The sequence below is a fragment of the Carex rostrata genome, chromosome 20, assembly GCF_964058835.1.
Source record: "Carex rostrata chromosome 20, lpCarRost1.2, whole genome shotgun sequence".
NCBI lineage: Eukaryota > Viridiplantae > Streptophyta > Magnoliopsida > Poales > Cyperaceae > Carex > Carex rostrata.
Window position 1 is genome coordinate 6,003,725 of NC_135937.1, and position 20,929 is coordinate 6,024,653.

General features: G+C 30.8%; 2 protein-coding genes across 2 annotated transcripts; one reads left to right on the top strand and one right to left on the bottom strand.

The window, feature by feature from the left end:
• Positions 1-3,050: 3,050 nt before the first annotated feature.
• On the bottom strand, positions 3,051-4,588 carry LOC144572247 (uncharacterized). Its single transcript, XM_078321726.1, has 3 exons — positions 4,083-4,588; positions 3,919-3,994; positions 3,051-3,518 (listed from the first exon to the last, which is right to left on the bottom strand). Exons 1-3 carry the CDS (start codon positions 4,509-4,511, stop codon positions 3,370-3,372), a joined length of 654 nt encoding a protein of 217 aa, XP_078177852.1. The 5' UTR covers positions 4,512-4,588; the 3' UTR covers positions 3,051-3,369.
• An 8,708-nt stretch (positions 4,589-13,296) lies between these two features.
• Positions 13,297-17,133, top strand: LOC144572791 (putative glutathione S-transferase DHAR1, cytosolic). The gene is made up of 6 exons (XM_078322463.1): positions 13,297-13,445; positions 13,552-13,642; positions 14,951-15,097; positions 15,477-15,594; positions 15,800-15,940; positions 16,838-17,133. The coding sequence occupies exons 1-6, from the start codon at positions 13,388-13,390 to the stop codon at positions 16,922-16,924; spliced, it is 642 nt and encodes a 213-aa protein (XP_078178589.1). The 5' UTR covers positions 13,297-13,387; the 3' UTR covers positions 16,925-17,133.
• The last annotated feature ends 3,796 nt before the right edge of the window (positions 17,134-20,929 follow it).

Genomic DNA, 20,929 nt, shown 5'->3' on the forward strand with positions numbered 1-20,929 from the left:
CATTAAGGCCCATTTACATTGGAGGTAGTTGACATGTTTGAAATCAATTAATCTTGAATAATTTTGGGGGTCAGAAACTTGATTAGTATGTTGAGTAAAGCTAGTGTGTGCTATGTTTATTAAGAGATTTGTTTGGTGGACATAGTTTAAAAATCTATCGAATTGATTTTAAACAGTGTTCTAAATAGCTAGCTATAGCTACGCTATAGCTTTTCCAGACTATAAACGCTAAGCTATGAGATAAAAGTGTGCTAACTCAGCTACGACCGCTATAGCTATAATAGCTGACCGCTATTACCGCTATATGCAACCCGCTATAGCTACCGCTATGTTACATGGGCTTTTTTTTGCAATTTATACGGGCTTCTGTACTTCTATTCTTATTTCTAATGCTACACGGTCTTCTATAATAAGTATGCTAAACCAAACTATGTGTTTCTGTTTATTTGTGATTTATTCTGTCATTCTATATTGAGAAATATTCAAATATTAATTCTTCATTTTGATTGCTCTTTGCATAGTGTTCATTTGTAAAATTATTATCGTTCATTTCAATTGAAAACTGATTTTGATTATTATTATAATATATAAAATGTTTAAATATGTATATTGACTTCATTTACCTTATAAAATTAATCGTTTTTTGTCTATTATAATATATAATACTATGAAGTATGAACTATTAAATAATGTTACTTTTTAGATTTTTTTTCCTTCTTATTTGCGTAATTGATAAAAAGTATAGACTTAGTTGTCATTTAGTTGTTATATCAATTCTCTAATATTAATTATGTTGATAATTAGTAAAAATATAGAATATAAAATTTGAAAAGGGAAAATCGCTATGTATGATAACTTCTGCTATAACTACGCTATTTGCAATAGCTTTTTTTTTTTTTTGTCTCCCCGCTATGCCGCTATAATCGCTATTTAGAACCTTGATTTTAAACGATGTATTCAAACTATTGAAACCGGTCTACTTGGCGAGTGGTGTGTGTACAATTTTGAGATTTTCGAATTTATTTAGTATAAAGTCAAATAGTAAAATTGATTTCAAAAGTCAAATAGTAAAACAAATGGTGTATTATAAGTTATTTTATTGCATTTAGTTTTCATCATTTTTTTACTGCTTGACTTTGTATTAATTGAATTCGAAAATTGTAAAATGTTGCATGTATATGCATTACTTGTGCAATAAATCGGTTTCAATGATTTGAATTTGTTATTTGAGACTAAGCTGATAAATTTTAGAGTTGCACTCATCAAGCTCTCTTAGTGAACATAACAAAAGCTAGCTTTGTTGTGGTACGTTGGTTCAATTCAAAACATTATTGTTATACTCAGATGCGGAGGCACACATTGTAAATGGGGTCAATTGACCCCCATTTTTTTTATTGGTAAATTTCTATATATTTTAGCAGAAAATGCTATGGAATTGTCAAACTGATCCCCATTCGCAGTATAAAAATTTTCTATGCTTGACCTCTATTCATATTTGACTATCCATAGTCTAAAGGTCTGGCTCTGCCCCTGGCTATACTCAGATAATTATAGTGTATATCTAATTTTTATGTTATATTTCAACTCTTATGGTACATATAGTTGTAAACAATATTAGTTAAATAATAAAAAATGTAATGTATTTTCAATTTTATATTATATAAGATATGTCTCAAATTTGAGTCAATTAAAAATTTAATTAATTATTTATTTAAATTTTTTAATGGTTACTCAGTGGGATAATTATAGCATACATCTTACTTTTATGTTACCCTAAAAAACATTTTCTGTGAAACAAGAACAACAGGAGCTCAGTAACACATAACGAAACACGAGACAAAGAGAATACCTAAGTTACTGTTTCCACTAATTTTGTTTTCTTATTCTTGTTTACCACACACTTGTTTTATTATACATATTATTTGGTTTTGTGTCTGGTCTTGCATTGGTATTATTTTTGTCTCGTGTTTCGTTATATGTTACTTAGTTCCTGTTCCTCATGACTTTATATGGGCTAAATTAAATTTTACTTTTGAAAAGTTTGAATGCGCATTTTCAAGAAATAATGCAACTTTTGCATTCAATATTTGAATTAAAAGGTGTACTCTGTCTGTTATTCCTAGCTTGTTATCAGTGTTTTAGTCTCAATGTGTGAGCCAATATCATTCCAATAAAAATGTTACTTTAAAACATTTCTAGCTTGGTATCAGTAGTTCAGTACCTTTACAGTTTACACATTCTTAGGGGTGCTCTTTACCTCACCAAGTTATTTGGTGAACTAAATTTCAAAACCTATTGAAATTATGTTTGAATCTAAACGGTTAAAGTCGGTCTACTTCACGAAAAATGCATTTACATGTCAATTTTTAAAATTTTCAACTTATTTTAGTATAATATCAAGCGGTTAAAAAAATAATATTTATAAGTTAATTTTTAATGCATTCATTTTTCATTATTTCTTTATATTAAAATTAACTTGAAAATTTATAAATTTGATTTATAAACGCATCACTCGTGAAAAATATACCAGTTTCAACGTTTTAAATTTGATGTTTGAAATCATTTCAATAAATTTTCAAGTTAAATTTACAAAGAACTTAATGAGATTAAAGAGCACACTGCACCCTAAGTTGTACTAATTTAAATGCTAAATTAGAGTTTGTTGATTTTGGAGAGGCCCAGAGGAAATGCACTCTGAGGGTCTGTTCGGCCGAATCACTATTCACGTGGGAAAAAAAAAATTCAGTTCAACTGAATTTTTTTTCTCTCACAAAAACAGTGTTTTTCAGTTCAAATCCCATGCCCGCGCCCATTCCCATTTGTCGGCCGAACAGGCCCTGAGTTGAGAGGGGACAGGGTTTGGTGGTACCGGATATTTTTTTATTTTATTATCATATTTTGTATGAATATGTTTTCTTAATGAATGGATGCTAATGATTCCCAACTTTTTATTTATTATTTAAATAAAAATATTATTTAGTGGGTTCTTTTCCCTCAACCCAGAACAGACTAAAAAGGTACTTTGTACTTGAATAGAACCAAAGAGGAACTGAAAAGAAGAACATTAATTTCACAGTTCATTAAAAAAGTACATATGATCATATTCAATTTCTCTATTCCAAATGACAGTACCAAACTTTAAATTAATTTCTCCATATGTAAATCTCCTAAATAAACCACTTGCTCCAGCCCAATTCACATTTCTCAATCTTACCCTTTCTGACAATGCATCATTGATGCTCATGCTCATCAGCTTTTACTAACTTTGCTTAGTGCATCTTTTTCATTTTTTTTTTTTGGAACTTGAACCTTCAAACAACATCACCATAGTACTAGTAGTAGTACATTTGTATGTTAAAATGAATATGATTAAAATGACACAGAGGCACGAGCTGGAGATGAATCCCAAAACTGAGAACTTTTAACCTTGGAAATACTGCTAAGCACACCTAAAGGTGTCACATCTCCTATTACAGTCACCTTTTTTGAAGCCAAATCGATATTAAATGATGTCACCCCTGTTTAATGTACAACAATTAACAAATTATGTACTGTCAAAAAGAATTAAGATACAAAAAAGCAGAATTATATTCTAAAACAGTATTTTTTTTTTTTGTTCTAAAACCCTATTAAACAAAGTGAAATAGTAGGTGTCATGTGATCAGTACTTGTGGAGAAACAAACCAGTATTGTAAGGGGAAATATTTTGACACAGCAGTTTTTGCTTCATGCAGTGCTGTATTGACTCTATTATCCGTGTGCTGCATTAAGCACAAACTGCTCTGTTAAAATCTTTACCATTAATGCATGGTACAGAAAAAACCCAAAAAGCAAAATTTAAAATAGAATTGTATTTGGGGCATTGTAGAAACATGGAAACAAAATTTAAAATAGAATAATTTGCATATATATATATACCTTCCATCTTGGCAATGTGCTTCTTAACCTTATCAGCACAGCCCTTGCAATGTAAAGAGACCCTTAATTCTACTATCTATATAAAATAGCCAACTCAAATATCAGTTAAAGATTTGTTTAGAGAAAAATAAAATAAAATGTAATGCATTTTAATTGAACTTTACCTGATCCTGCGTTCTAGTAGAACATGACCTTAACATAACTGGCTTATTTCCCATTTCTGACTGAACCTTGGTACAAGAACTCGGTGCCGGTACCAAATCAGACACTGGTATCGGTGCTGGCACCGCTAGATTCACTGCTCGGGGCTCTGGAGATACATCAATAAAAGAAGGCGCCGATTCATCGAATTGTAGCCGAGATGATTTCAAAAGATATCTAGAAGAGTTCACAGGACTGATCAACTTTTTGCTAATACTTGTCAAATTTTGTGGCGGGCTTTTGTTTTTTTTGTTTGAGTTATCAGATTTTTTTCTTTTGGGGTTTCTTAAATGAGTCGCATGGCGAACGATGCTGTCAGAAATGGCGGCCGAGGCAGAGGAAGAACAAGAGAAGCTAACTCTTTTCATGTCTCTAAGGAGAACAAGCACCATTTTCTTTTTCTTTAGTAGTTCAGTTTGAAAAGAGAATGCTGGCGAAAGAGAGAGAGAGAGAGAGAGAGAGAGAGGAGAAAGAGCTTTACTAAGAGGTATCAACAATTGGTGCTCTTTTTATACTTGAACGATAGAGAGATAGTGGGGTCTAATTACCAATAGGAATCAAACTGTTCTTTAATTAATCTATCCAATTATGGATATATAAAAATCTAGGCTCCTTTCTAAGGATAATCCCACAATTTTAAATGCATGCGGTCTGCGAATAAGTGATAGTTAAGAAGTTTGTCATGTTAGAATAACACTATAGAAGCTTCATGTCAGTGTGGCACATGTTGCATTAATCTGGGCGAAACTAAAAATTTAGAATTAGAGTTTGAAATGTGAAATACATAATGTGTGTGTAACACATAAGATTTAAATCAAGGAATCAAATCACCTGTCTTCATGTGGCCAGAAAATTCCTGCACACAAATTTAATTAATTCATCAATTTAATTAATTTCTGCACACAAACGCACTAATGTGGATAATTTCTAGACGTTGATTTTTGAACTTATTAATTCACATAAAAACAAAATTGAAATGTGATAATTTTTTATGAGCACGTTGAGAAAATAATATAGATCATATCTAACGGGTTTTCTTTTGACTTTTAAGTTTTAAATTTTGAGTTATTAAAGTTTTAAAAAATGGAGACATGATGGAGGCACAAAAAATGGAGGCATTTGAAGCTTCCTCCCAAGGATATACACCCTATAAAAACTTGGAAAATAATTAAATTAAATTTTAATATGTATGATTAACTCTTTTTTTTTAATTATGCAGATGACTAAGTACATTTTGACTTAACTAAAAATTCGCTTTTGACGTCGATCATGTACTTAAAACATTTTTCATTGTTGCCTACAAAGTACAAACCGTTGCCTTGGGCAAAATTGAAGGAGGAATTTCATGTATACCCCTCAAAAACTTCAAATTTACATATTTCTCTCTCTAAACTTTGAAATTATGTATTTTCCCTCTAAACTTCGAAATTACGTATTCCCCCTCTAAACTTCAAAAACTTACAAATTTACCCATTTTATTATTTTTTTATATTAAAACTCATTTAAAATTTATAAAATACCCATTTTGTCTTTTATTAAAAGCATAAAAATCCATCATACTCAAATTTGAGTTTGATAGGTTCCTCTACCATCCGACCCGTTTTAAGATATGTGCGCTCTATATCATCACAAATCTTCAAGTAAACATGCACATATATTAAAACGGCACACACAAATCTTAAAGCAGATCAGACGGTAGAGGAACCCATCAGACTCAGATTTGAGTCTAATAAGCATCGGACGCAACCTGTTCCTATACCTAAATGTCACCGTGTATTCGTCAGAAGTAGAGCTGCTCATGAGCCGAGTTGAGTCCGAGTTGCTAATCCAGTTTTGAATCAGAAACCCAACTTGAATTCAACTCCCAAACAACTCAAGTTGACTCGTGACTCATAGATAGTACATAGCTTATCAAATAAAAAATACCAAAACAAAGTCTAACAAAATAAATAGTACATAGTTTATTAAAATAGTCCACAATTTAAAACTATATATAATGAAATAGTGACAAATACATCATTAAATAGTACAAAGTTTACCAAATTACTAAATATTACAAAATATAATAAAGCATCACATAGTTTACCAAGTCAATGAGTCAACTGAGTTGGGGGCAACTTGGATTCAACTCATGAGACAACCGAGTTAATGAACTCAAGTCAGTTTCAACTCGAGTTGTTAGCGAGTTGAATCCGAATTGATTCCGAACGAGTTATGAGTTATGAATTTTTTTTTGTGCACCCCTAGTCAGAAGTAAAAAAAATAAAAATAAACCATTTGCTCTAAAAAATCGATCAAATATAAGACAAACATTTTTCTTAAACAGACTACAAATTTTTTATGCTTTTAATAGAGGAAAAAATGGGTATTTTATAAATTTGAAATGAGTTTTAATATAAAAATAATAAATGGATAAATTTTTGAAGTTTAGAGGTGGAAATACGTAATTTTAAAGTTTAGAGGAGGGAATATGTAATTTTGAAGTTTTGAGGGGTATACATGAAATTCCCCCAAAAATCAAAAGTGATAAGACGGGAAAGCTTTCAAATTATCCTAAGTTCAAACGTACAATTTTTCCTTAAAAAAAATAATATCTTGACCATTATGTTAGATATGATTTTCAAATTATCCCTGCCTGATTTGCTTGTCCGATTTCAACATATCAGAAGAATTACTTATTTTCAAATTTTTTATAATCTCTATATCAGTTCATACTTCTTTAAAATCACCTTTTATAGACAAGTTTGATTAATTTTAATTCCATATAGGTCCCAGTAACGGATTTGAAAAAATAAAGAACAATATAGGTCCCACAGTTCATGAAATTCATGGAAAAGAAATTAAAAAAAAAAATTCAACTATTTTTTGACCCCAGCAAAAGAGCAGCTCTGGAAACTTTCGGCATTCTGTGCCATTTTTCAATGTAACTTTGGATCAAGGTCTTTAATCTTACCCCATATCATCATTAGAGCTTAGCCTTTTGCTAACTTAATTATCAATTTATGAATTTGATTGATTTTTTTTTAATATTGTTCATTTTTTTGTTGGCCTCATAAGAAAATGAATTAAGCTTCCATTATATGTATTAGGGTTCTATAATCACAATAAAATTAATCTAAAAATTATGTATTTCTATCTTCGTGTTCTACTCATTTTGATTCCTTAAAAATAATATTAAAATAGAATGTACTGAAATGGTCAGAAACAAAACCATAATTTTTTTAGTACATAAGTAGAAATGAAATGTTATATTGAGGATTTTAAAGTTATTATTCCGTATTTTGAAATTATTGAATAAAAAACTTAACAGAAATATTTTAGCTTCATGCAATGCAATACATAATTAATAAAGATAAAATAAAATAACTGATCAAACTTATATAAAAAAAAAGGTGAAAGACGATCAAATTTGGTTTATGTGATTGTAATTTTATATTAACTGTTCGGCCCCTGCTTTAAGCCTTGATCAAATTAATTAAGCCAAAGAGCTTTTTAGTTGTTTCTTTCTACTTTTTTTTTTTTTTTGACGGCTTCCTCTAGTTTCCCATTTTTGTACAGGAAAGCGTTCAAACACCTCTCCAGTAAGACAAAAACTGGAGACACATAATTACGTCAATTAGACAATTAATTGATTATTTATTTAATTTTGACATGAAATTTGCGGTACGGATGATTTTGTTAATATAGTTTAGCGTCAATTCAATATGAAAATTAAACTTGATAACAATTAAAAAGAAATAATTTAATCGCCAAAAACAAAAATTCGTTAGATTTTTTTTCCCTTGAGCCAATCACAAATCGTCGAAATTTTTATTAATACCATTTAAAAAAAATAAAAAATAAACCAAAACACTCTGAAATTGGAAAATTTCAAAAATATTCGGGCCGCCAATACAATATGTGGTCCCATTTTTATTGGGGGGGGGGGGGGGGGGGGGGGGCGGGGGGTAGATTGAATTGGAGGCCCATCAAAAACCTAAATTTCATTATATTATAATGCATTTTTGGGTTTAGGGAAGCCTCCAATTCAATCTGTGGCATTTTAAGAATGAAGCCGCATATTGAATTAGCAGCACATCATGTATTTTTAGAATTCTCCAAAAAAAAACATGGGTTTTTATTTTTTTTTTGTATTGAAATATGGTATAAATAAAAATTTCGGCACAAATCGTTCCAAAAGAACTGATGCATCATTAGCACGTGAACTATATGTGTGTGTGTGTGTGTGTGGTCAACGAGGAAATAAAGTTGGAGCAGTTAGTGGTTTTGTTTTATCTTTTATTATACTTGATTTCTACTAGTAAAACAATCACCTCACATGATACCCACAACAGCCAAGAGGCACTTTAGTTGATTTGTCTCAAATCTGATTGCAACTTCCAGCCTCTCTTCAAAGGCCACTTTTCTTTTTAAAAAAAATTGATAGCAACCTCTAGGTCTGGTATTGGCTATATTAGAGACTCTAAAACAAACTAAAATAAGTAAATTAACATAGTTGATTTAATTCACTGTACTAGATTGAACTGCCCACTAATATATGTTTCACTTAAAAAGTATGAAAATAAATATTGGGGCCCTTTAATTATCATACGGTGCAGCTTGTTTTGTAAGTTTTTCAATGTATAAATATGCAATTTTCTTCTGCCAAGCTTACATTAACTAATTTTCTTCGGCCCCAACAAATAAAGGAAAGAGATTCAAAACTTGAGCTGAAGTTTTCGATTAAGGTTTTTCTAATTTTCAATTTTGTACTACTTTATGAAGTTATTTATTTTGTACTACTTTTTTTTCTCAAGCGTTGTTCATAGAAATGTATAAAGTTTCAGATCTAGGAGTTTTTTTTTTGTTGTATTTTCATTTTTAGTTATAATGTTATTCATGTAACTAATAATATGTGATATTTTTTTCTTAGACATTGTTTATGTAAATGTATGAAGTCTCAAATCTAGAGTTTTTTTTGTTAGATTTTCAATTTTTTTAGTTCAAATGTTATTCATGTAAATAATTTCATTTGAAATTTAGTTTATTATTTTTGATATTTAGATTTAGGATATGTTATAAAAAAAATTATTTTGAGATTTAGATGAGCGTTTTATCAAAAATTTAGTTTAGTGTTTTCATTTTGAGATTTTAAAAAAAAAAAAAAAAAAAAGTAGAACCTTCCAAAATTCTGGCGGTTCAGAAAAAAATAGTACCGTAGGAATTTCTGACGGCCAGGGCATTTTAAAAAAAAACACTAAACTTCTTTTAAGACCTTTATCATGTTTCATCAAAGGCTAACAAAGAATATTTCCATGAACTTTCCTATAACAAAATCCTTCTTTTCAACGACTTGATTGTATGAAAGACTTGAAGGGGGCTACAAGCAATGAATGATGGCTGTGTAAATTACTTTATATTCTTCAGATTCTTTCACATAATGGAAAGAGAACCATAGTTAAAGAAGGTTGCCAATTTTAATTTCTAGATTCACACTCTTTTAAAGGTTAAATCTTTCAGTTCACGATTAGAATTAGATGCTTCTTTCAGATTTTAGCCCCGTTTCTTTGACTAGCTGGGTCAACCTAGTGATGTAAGAAGTTATCTTGTGATCTAACGCATTATGGTTCTGATATTGGATGGCATGAATCATGTGACATGATTCTTATGTCACTGTGTTGCGATTATTTTTAAAAATAAATAGTATATCATCAGAATAGAATTTAGAATTTTCGTCTAGAGGAAAAAAAAGATATTGAATTGAGTTTAAATAGCTGATTAAATTTAAATCATTAACTAATTAGACACTCAATAAAAAATAATAATTTAATTTATACTTTTCAATACTCTTACTTGTAATTTCTAACTCTCTAATCTATAATTTTAATTACCAATCATAATTAAAAAAATAATTTTAATTTTAATCCTAAATTTAACCCGAATTACAAATCAAACATTCAGAGGAGGGGCAAAAAAAATTTAAAAAGGGCAAAGTCGATCGAAACGTCCCAACTTCTACTAAAATTCAAAATTCAGAGAGGCAACTGTCCCACCCCCACCCCGCGTCCGGACTATGTGGGTCCGCCCCTGCACATCATGATACACAAACTAGTAAGGTCATGATATAACACAACATAAGACACGACACAAAATATGAGTAAGCGTGACTACACGTGATCAAAATAACTTAAATTTATGTCATTATTTATCCGAAATAACACTTCAAATTCTGAATAATATATTTATTTTATGCATAGTTATTTTACAACATTGTTTCCTCCTTAGCTTATAATGATTATTACAATTCCTTATTTTCATTTTATGTTTTATTTTTATCACGCCACGTTTAATTATAACATGACTAACACGTTACACGTTCATTCTCATAATTTTAATCATGAAAAAAATACAAATATGACTCAAATAACGACAAAACACGACACAAAATGGAACGACACGAATTTACATACCCTCTCTATTTGTTTCTTTTGTCCCTTTTGACAACAGATCCCTTCGATTTTTTTTTAAATAGAATTACTCTAAAATAATTAAACAGAACCAGCCTCGTAGAACTTGATTTTCGGAAAATAGCCTCCACCGATCCGTAGGATCGGTGTAGAAAAAAAAAATCCATTCTACACCGGTCTTAGGAACCAGTGGAGCATCTTTTTACCTTTTTTTTCAACCGGTAGAACATTACTACAAAGAATCTGAATTTTTTCTACACCGATCCGTAGGATCAGTGGAGGATTGTTTTGCAAAAATGGGACCGACGGGGTCCTTCCTTCTCCTTCCTCTTCCTCTTCTTCCTTCCAGCACCATTTGAACTCTTTTTTTTTTTTTATCCTCTCAATATATTCTTTGAAGTAATACAACAGATATTGAAGTAATTACCAAAAAGAGCAACCATGTCTTTGAAAGAGAGGCCTTGAGCAGCAAATTTAGAGATGAGATTGCTGAGGCTAGATGTTGGAGGACGAATGTCATTGTTTGCCTTCGTAAGGCTTGCGGTTTTCGTGTCTCTCCTTCCTAGTTTCACATTCCAATTTGGACCTCCCAACTACAAAATTGAAAGAAATTAAATCAAAATTTGAATTTGAATTATTATTGAGGCCCTGCTATAATTTTGTAATTTCAGTTTTTTACTACAAATTAATAATAATCAGCAAAACTATTATAACATTCTCTCCTACATTTTTCTTTAGATGGAAATGATGACCAGTCATTTTTTTTTATCACATAATCATAAAATTAATTTTGGAATTGTTGACGGAGCTTAATTTGTAGATTAAACTTAGTGACAACACTATCTCTTGCGGTAATTGCCAGAATATCAGCACATGAAACGACACCAGGGCACGCCTTCTCAACTGCAGATTTTATCTGATCAATTACTTCAAATCCTACGGAGGAGAAGGAAGAAGAGGAAGAAGAGGAAGGAGAAGGAAGGACCCTGTCGGTACCATTTTTGCAAAACAACCCTCCACCGATCCGTAGGATCGGTGTAGAAAAAATTCAGATTTTCTGCGGCAATATTCTACCGGGTGCAAAAAAGGTAAAAAGATGCTCCATTGGTCCCTAGGACCGGTGTAGAATGGATTTTTTTTTTCTACACCGATCCTAAGGATCGGTGGAGGCTATTTTTCGAAAATCAAGTTCTACAAGGCTGGTTCTGTTTAATTATTTTAGAGTAATTCTATTTTAAAAAAAAAATCGATCCCTTCGTAATAATCAAGTGGGCAGAAATATTGGGCTCTATATTGTTTTTATTGGGCCAATTGATATTTATTGAATGGGAAGTCTCAATCAAACAATAAAAAATTTATGAAGAAACAGAATAAAATAGTGAATTAATTATTCAAGGAGTTCTTCCTTTAGTTTTAAAAAATAAAATAGTCAATTAAAATAAAAAATGCAGGCTTAATCAATAATTATTAGCCCCTGTTTTAATGCTGAGCCATGATCTTAACTGACCCATTAAATGGGTAATGCGTGCAATTAAATGCTGGATTTGTGCGTCACGGATGATCACAATTCCATGTTCTTGTGCGAAACTATCCTATGGTGCCAATTGCGTTGCTGAAGTTATGAGCTGGTAAAGTGGTAAGTAGGGGTGAAAACAGTATGGATAATATCCGATTTGTATCCGATTCGTATTAAAAAAACTTAGAGGTGGATATCTGATATCCGAATATCCGTGTGAATAAGGATACTGATATGATTTACGTTTCAATTATCTATATCTGAATAGTAAATATATACCATATATTTTAATATATATTATGAAAAATTTTATGTTATTCACCATTATAATTAGAAAAATATTATGAATTTTAATATTTTTTTATATTATTTAATATTATTTTAATAAATATCCGATCCGATCTGGATCCCTATCTATATCGGTCTGATATGTCTCATATTCACTCATTATCTGTATCCAGAAAATAAAAAATGATATAAATATGATTTTACCACTATCCGCTCCGTTTTCACCCCTAATGATAAGGCATTTGATTAAAATTTCTAGTCAACTGAATTTGTTGACGAGTAATCTGGAGAAAAAATGTAATTCACTACTTCTTTCTCTAATTTGATTTTTGATGCACAAATACAAATATTTATGGAGAACTTAAAAGGAAAGAGAAATATCGGGTACTGGAAGATAATGATTTTATTTTATATCATTAACTAACAAACTACTATATTAAAATTTGAATTTATAACTTCTCCCTCCTAAAGAAAGAGAAAATTTGTATCCATATTTCGGTTCTTATTTCATAATTTAATAGATCCAGAATAGGCGACAAAGAATAGAGCCGTAATAGATCTGGAGTCACGATTCACTTTACTGACCGGTAGTCCGGAACTAACAAAATATAATATTTACACATTGTCCATACAACAATGATTCCCTGACAGTGGGATTAAAATTTCAATGGTTTACAAGACCGGATCTACTCAACTCTTCCGATTTCCTAGAGACCTTAGAAAAGGTCTTCTGATTCCCTTTCCGAAACAGACCCTTCAGCAAATACATGATCTAGGTTCATTATTTAATAAACGAGCCGTGTCAAATTTTCGCACAAGCTGAGAAATTGAAGACTCACTTTCCAGAGTTTACAAAATTAAATGATGCTCCAGATGCAAGTTGATTCACCCAAACCAAAGCTATAAATACACAACTATTCTATTCTCCCCCGTTACTGCTTTAAACCTCTCAAAATTAATTAAACACAACGTAAAAAAAATTACGAAACAGTCCTTCATCTTCTCAAAGGAAACAACAATGGTGGTGGAAGTTTTGGTTAAGGCAGCTCATGGCGCTCCTGACAAACTCGGGGACTGTATGCTCTCTTCTTTACTGCTTTATATCATTTCTTTGATTATTGATCAATTTTTTTGCTAGTCATATTTTTTAAATTATGAATTTATTTGTAAAATATGGTCTAGGTCCATTTTGTCACAAAATTCTTTTGATGCTTGAGGAGAAGAATGTGCCGTACCAGATGAAACTGGTAAATCTCAGCGACAAGCCTGACTGGTACGATATAATTGTTTCAATTAGCAATGTTTAAAGACTATTTTTTTTATAAAGACAAGTATGTGTTAGAATATGAAATACAATTTGAGATGGAATTTGAAGAGGAAATATTTCATTGATAGGAAGGATTTTTATATGCTAATTAGCTATATATTATGTTTGTTTAATTTGCTACTAGCCAGGGGCGGACCCATGTGGTTTCGGGGGGGGGGGGGGGGGGGGGGGGGTTTGGGGGGGGGGGGGGGGGGGGGGGGGGGTGGGGGGGGGGGGGGGGGCGAGTTTTAGTGGAGATCGGGACGTTTCGATTGACTTTGTCCTCCTGAAATTTTTTTGCCCCCTTCTGGATGTTTAATTTGTAATTCTGGTTAAATTTAGGGTTAATATAAAAATAAATTTCTTAGATTATGATTGGTAATTAGAATTATAGTTAGAGAATCATAAATTACAAAGAGGAGGGATCAAGTTACAACAAAGTTACAACATCATTTTTTTTCATTTTCAAAGTCCAAATCGTCGATCCAAACCGTTAGATATTCAATCTATATTAAAATGTGCTTGCAGACCAAATTTTACATTTTTTGAAATTTTTTTGCTATTTATTAAGATGGGTACAAAATCGCTGTTTTTATTAAAATTCTGCACCATTAAAAACAGCAATTTTGTACCCATCTTAATAAATAGCAAAAAAATTTCAAAAAATGTAAAATTTGGTCTGTAAGCACATTTTAATATAGATTGAATATATAACGGTTTGGATCGACGATTTGGACTTTGAAAATAAAAAAAAATGATGTTGTAACTTTGTTGTAACTTTCAAGTGTTGTAACTTGATCCCTCCTCAATTACAAATCAGAGTATTGAAAAATATAAGTTAAACCATTGTTTTTTATCGAGTACCTAATTAGTTAATGGGTTTAAATCCGATTCGATACTCCCGACAAAAATCCTGGGTCCACCCCTGCTACTAGCCGTTGTAGGCTTTCCTAATTACACAAATCCTAATTGATCTGATACTCATTTTTTAAAATTTCTATATAATTTAGAGTAAAGTAGTATGATATTGTAAAATTAACACCCGTTCTCTATAGAAAAAATTTATATGATTGACCCCATAGTTCGAAAGTCTGGTTCTGCCTCTGCCTAAGATAGCATCTCCAATTTGTGTATTTCAACAGTATGCTAATTTCTGCTCTCATTTGAGAATATTGCAAGTTTATTTAAATAGCCTTCAAGTAATTTGGCCCTTGGCTATCTTCATTTCTATTTTTTGTCATAATCATTATGGAAAAGTATCTAATGAAAACTCAGGTTTCTGGAGATAAACCCGGAGGGAAAAGTGCCAATGTACAAGGATGCCAATGGAAAGTGGGTCCCAGATTCAGACGTGATTGCACAAATAATTGAAGAAAAATACCCCGAGCCGTCCCTTGTTACTTCTCCTGAGTACTCCACTGTGTATGATGCTCCCTTTTCCTTTTTTTTTCAATTGTAATAATATTTTTTTTTGGGATTTCAAAAGAAGTAAAAATCATTTTTTTCTTTTCCGACAACAATAATTGGTATTATATTAGGTGTTCTGAGTGATTTTAGAGTTTCAATAATATGACTATATATGTGTATTAGCAATGTGAGGCATGATATGTGTTGAAGGCCAGACAACATACTTTTTCCTCATTAAATCAGTTTATTTGTTTTGGTAGATATCATATCATACATTGATGATTGTATATTAATTCTCCTTTGTTTCAATTATAAGTTATTTATTTCTTTAAATGAGCACATAAAAGGGAATTCAATGAGCAAATTTAAAAAATTGAACTTTATTTGGTATCAGGGGCTCAAAGATATTTTCTGGCTTCATCAATTTCTTTAAAAGCAAGGATTCTACTGATGGATCAGAGCAGGCATTACTGGATGAGTTGCGCTCGTTTGATGAACATCTGAAAGAACATGTGCACATTTATATTTTTTCTTCCATCCTAATTTATTTTACTGTAATTTAAGATTTTTTTTTTTCCCTTTCTAATTCAAGGTTATTTTTCTTTTGAAAGGAAGAGAGGTTTAATCATTTTTCCTGTTTCAATTCCAAACCACAAATTAAATTATGAGGCACAAAAGAAATTCTTACAGGTTATTGAAATTATTACACTTTTCCAGGGGCCATATGTAAATGGGGACAAGATTTCTGCAGTAGACCTAAACATTGCACCAAAGCTTTACCATATGGAGGTTGCATTGGGCCATTTCAAAGGCTGGAAGGTACCAGAGAGCTTTGCAAATTATCATACCTATACAAAGGTATTATACCTTATCTGACATGTATATAAATAGAAATTCAGGCTAGTGTACTGTATACACTACAGAGTATCGATCCGTATTATTGACTCGTATCTTTTCTCAAAGTTAAACAGTCGATATGAATTGCTCTACATGATCTTCATATGAAATGTATTTAGAGATCAAATTTTATATTTTAAATAGATACTGACCATAAAAGGTTGTGATTTTCTACCTATCTAATAAAATAGTAAGAAATTCTAAATTTTAATAAAATTTGAGCTCTAAATACATTTTCGATCATATTGAGCAGTTTAGATGGACCGTTTGAACTTCAAAAATGAAAATATAGATTCATAGTATGAAGTGTGAACCGATCTGGCTGTGCATAGCACGCTGTAGCCTCTTTATATATAGAAGTATTCTCTTTATATAACAGAGTCCGGCTAGTATAACATCGGTGTCATATGACACTAACTTCAAAATCAATTAAATAGACTTCAAACGACTAATCCAAACCGTTCAAACCAATTTACTTTATGAGTGATGCGTTTACATACAATTTTTTTTATATTTTCGAGTTATTTTAGTATCAAATCAAGCGGTAAAAATGTTGGAAAATGAATGTATTAAAATTAACTTAAAAACTCACACATTTGACCGCTTGACTTGATGCTAAATAAATTCAAAAAATTATAAATTTTGATGTAAACGTACAACTAATAAAGTAGATCGGTTTAGATTCACCATTTGAAGTCGATTCGATAGGTTTTGGAGTTGGTGTTATATAGGCTGAAATGACACTGATATTATACTAGCCATACTCTATATAACAATATGATGTGTATTTTTTTATCTATATACATATGAAGTGTTGCTTTTTGTTTCATGCTGATAGTATTTATATTGTAATTTCAGCTTATTTTCAGTAGAGAATCTTTCACAAAGACAAAGGCAGCTGAGGAGTATATGATCGCCGGATGGGCTACAAAGCTAAGTTCTTGATTATAATATCAATTATTCAATTGATGGTATATGGAAATAATTAGCTCTTCTCCATTGTTATTATCGTTCCAATTTGTCATGAATACATTATATATCTGCATTTTCTTTTGTGTGTATGTAATAATATCAACATGAATTAGTGTGGTTTTTCAATCATGATGTACCGTTATTGTCACTAAATTTCTAATACATGAAGTGCTTGTGATAAATTGCTTCATCTCTTTCACTTATATTGCAATATTGGCCTGGGTTCCAATGCCTCATTTTTTTCATACCTCATATTTTATATCTCCGTTTTCAAAGTTTAAATTGTCGATCCGAACCGTTCAACATAATATTTATACTAAAATATGCATGAATATGAATATATTTTTTGGAATTTTTTTTACTATTTTTTAAGATGGGTACAAAATCACTTTTTTGAACCATTCAAAAAACAATGATTTTCTACCCATCTTAAAAATTAGTAAAAAAATTTCAAAAATTATAAAATTTCATCTCAAACCATATTTTAGTATATATATATCATGTTGAACGGCTCGGATCGACAATTTGAACTTTGAAAACGAAGATATAAAATATGAGATATGAAAGACACGAGGCATTAGAACCATTCTCATTGGCCAAATAAGCTTAATTGAATTTTGTATGGTACATGAAAGGGGCGCCATACTGGCAAGCGTGAAATCAGAAAATTAAAATTATAATTTGGATAAATATGTGTCATGTAATTTTATTTTATAAGGAAGGTTAATATTAATATATTTTGTAAAAACCAATTTTAAAGAAAAAAAATAAAAATTTCAATTTATAGTGGAGGCAGAAAATTTTAAGATAAACAGAATATATATATACCCGTAGATTAATTGTATAGGTCTCTTAAATTTAGAAATATGAGGGTCACGGTAAGTAAATTTAATTATAACATAAATTAGTTCTTCAAGTTTGAAAAAATGAATGTTACCATATATATATTCATATAGTGTAGATATGCTCATGGCGTCACGAGATTCACTTAATATAACCGGAAGAAAATATAATACAAAACCTTAATTTGGTGCAAGATAATTGGAGATGGTTAGAAAATTTTAATAATTGTTAAATGTTGTTTGCTTCAGTGTATAATAACCTTAATTCAGTTAAATGCAGTTCATAAATCGATAATATTCCAGAATATAAATACGTTATATTTGGTACTATTTTCAGCCAATGTCAATTTTTATTCTGTTTCATCTTTTTTTTTCCACCTTTACGAATTATCTTTTTGTCTTTTTTAATTAGCTCGTTTGATATCTCAATAGCTGGCATTCAAGATTCTGGTAAGAAAACACAAATTATGACAAGACAACAGTTGATGAAAAGGCAAACAATATGACACAAAACACCTACTCAAATTTATATATAACACAAATTTCTTATCAATTTTGCACCAATATTTTTTATTTGTTTACATAAATCTGACCATGCCAGAAGTTCAGAAGCCTAGTTTAATTCCATCAATCAAAGTTCCTCATACTCCCAATCATCAACTATTAAAGGGCATTTTTTATTAGTTATAAGAAGCAAAATAATTGAGGTATGCTTCAATTTTTAATGCAGGGTTGATTTCTGTGGTGGTGTCGACGGTCCCGGTGGTGGAACACGACCTCTTGGTAGCATGGGAAATCTAATATGTTCTTTCTCATGCAGTGTTGATTTTAGTGGATTAGATGGACCCGATGGTGGAACGCGATCTCTTGGCAACATGGGAAATCTAACATGTTCTTTCTCATGCAGCGTTGATTTTGATGGGTTAGACGGACCTGATGGTGGAACACGATCACCTTTTGGCAACATAGAGAATCTAACATGTTCTTTCTCATACAGTGCTGATTTCGGTGGGTTAGACGGGCCTGATGGTGGTACACGAGCACCTCTTGGCAACATGGGAAATTTAACATGTTCTGTCTCATGCAGTGTTAATTTCGGTGGGTTAGACGGACCTGATGGTGGAACGTGACCTCTTGGCAGCATGGGGAATCTAACATGTTCTTTCTCATACAATGCTGATTCCAGTGGGTTAGACGGGCCTGATGGTGGTACACGAGCACCTCTTGACAACATGGGAAATCTAACATATTATGTCTCATGCAGTGTTAATTTCGATGGGTTAGACGGACCTGATGGTGGAACGCGGCCTCTTGACAGCATGGGGAATCTAACATGTTCTTTCTCATGCACAAATGTCGGTTCACTATCATGACCAGTGACAAAAGAAGTGGTAGGCTTTGCGGTAAGTATGTTTCGCCGTGCCGAGACAGAAAGAGAACACAACATCAGTAATATTGCAATCACCACAAAAAAAATTACAATTATTGAGAGAAACCAGTAACGCCATTTTTTGTTTCTTTTCTTCAAAGGAGATTTTTTTTTTTTTGGGTATTTTAGCTCTATTTTTTTTTTTAAAGGGAAGATTATACAGAGTATTCGCAAGCAAACGCTTATTTATAGGAAAGGGAAGGGTGCTAAACAAAAGATGAGCTGTCAGAGAATTTTTTGTTAATTATCAAGATATGTTACATGCAAAATTATTAATATTGCGTTCATTGATAATACAATCTTTGTTGTTATCTTTTGAAAAGATTTTTTTTGAGTGAAATTTTATACATTTAAAATTTAGATATATCTTGAATAGATTTGGTCCAATTGTGTATCCTTGAACGTTCATTTTAAAAAAAAAATTCCAAAATATGATCCATTTCAAATTAATTAACCGTCATTTTTTTTGTGCGTGTAAATACTGATAGTTATCCATAACTATTTCCATTTGTTTTCGGAAATCATTTAACTGTCAAATAACCATAATTATTCAAAAGAGGAAATTTTATTGTCCCCGGAATTTTCGTTCTAGGAGTACTGTTAACAAAATCTTTTTACTCGTTTATTCTACTTGTATCGTATCCGATAAGATAAATATGAAAAATATTTCTTTCTTCATTAACCTAACATATAAGGGTATGAATAAAAAAAGAAATCATTTAATTTAGTATGTAAAGTATTTTGAGTAATTGATAAATGTAAAGGTAATTAAATTGATTTTGTATCTGTTATTTTATAGAGTAATTGATAAATATAAATTATATATATATATCAACATTTTTGTCCGTACGTATAACTATACAATGTTTATTATTATGATTAAATTGATTTATATAATATTTCATTTTTTATTTAGGAAAGTTTTATATCATTTATTAGTATATAGTTTTTAAATTGAAAATTTATGACAAAATTGATTTATATAAAATTTTATATCGTTTATTTAATTATAACTTATATTTTTCAAAATAATGAGATCAATGATTAAATTTTATGTTTTATGATGTATTTAATATATATATTTATTTGTTTGTTATATATTTTAGGCTAACTATATAAGTCGTCAATTTATTCGATAACTACACATCATTTGAACGTTATCCGTTAAATCTTAATGGATATATAAGAATATTTAATAGATAAATACGCAGGATATATGGATATTAATATCTGTTATAATATTTAATAGATAAATCTCGTTCTTCCCTCGAAAATGAACTGGGAACAAATTTTATCTTTCTTTTTTGCTACAAGTTTCATCATCTCATAATGACCACGAAAATGGATAGTAAAAAGATTAAAAAAAAAAAAGTGCTTAATATTATTCTTGCAATGAGGAATGGACTGAGCCAGCTCGAATTGACTTGAGGTAAGCTTGTTCAAGTCTAAATAAGTCAGAACCCAGCGAGCTCTTTTGATCTTCGTAGCAATGCAATGTTGTAAATAATGGTATGTGGTTATCGGACAGACAAGATATCGTCAAGTGATTAATCGGAAATAATTGGCCGTAATCAGAAATAATTGGTCAATTAATTGGAAAATCCGTAACATTTTAATTATTGCCAACGACTAATCGGTCTAAACAGACATTTTTTACAACACTGATTCATGGTGTTCTAAATCAGCTTCATTAATTCCTCTTATGTT

Bases quoted from the DNA above. Each gene is read 5' to 3' on its own strand.
- LOC144572247 (XM_078321726.1), bottom strand. From the start codon at position 4,511: ATGGTGCTTGTTCTCCTTAGAGACATGAAAAGAGTTAGCTTCTCTTGT. The intron at 3,995-4,082 runs GTAAAGTTCAAT...TATTTTATATAG, and splicing joins CTACTAGAACGCAGGATCAG to ATAGTAGAATTAAGGGTCTC. The intron at 3,519-3,918 runs GTATATATATAT...TACATTAAACAG, and splicing joins GCACATTGCCAAGATGGAAG to GGGTGACATCATTTAATATC.
- LOC144572791 (XM_078322463.1), top strand. From the start codon at position 13,388: ATGGTGGTGGAAGTTTTGGTTAAGGCAGCTCATGGCGCTCCTGACAAA. The intron at 13,643-14,950 runs GTACGATATAAT...ATGAAAACTCAG, and splicing joins CTCAGCGACAAGCCTGACTG to GTTTCTGGAGATAAACCCGG. The intron at 15,098-15,476 runs GTATGATGCTCC...ATTTGGTATCAG, and splicing joins TCTCCTGAGTACTCCACTGT to GGGCTCAAAGATATTTTCTG.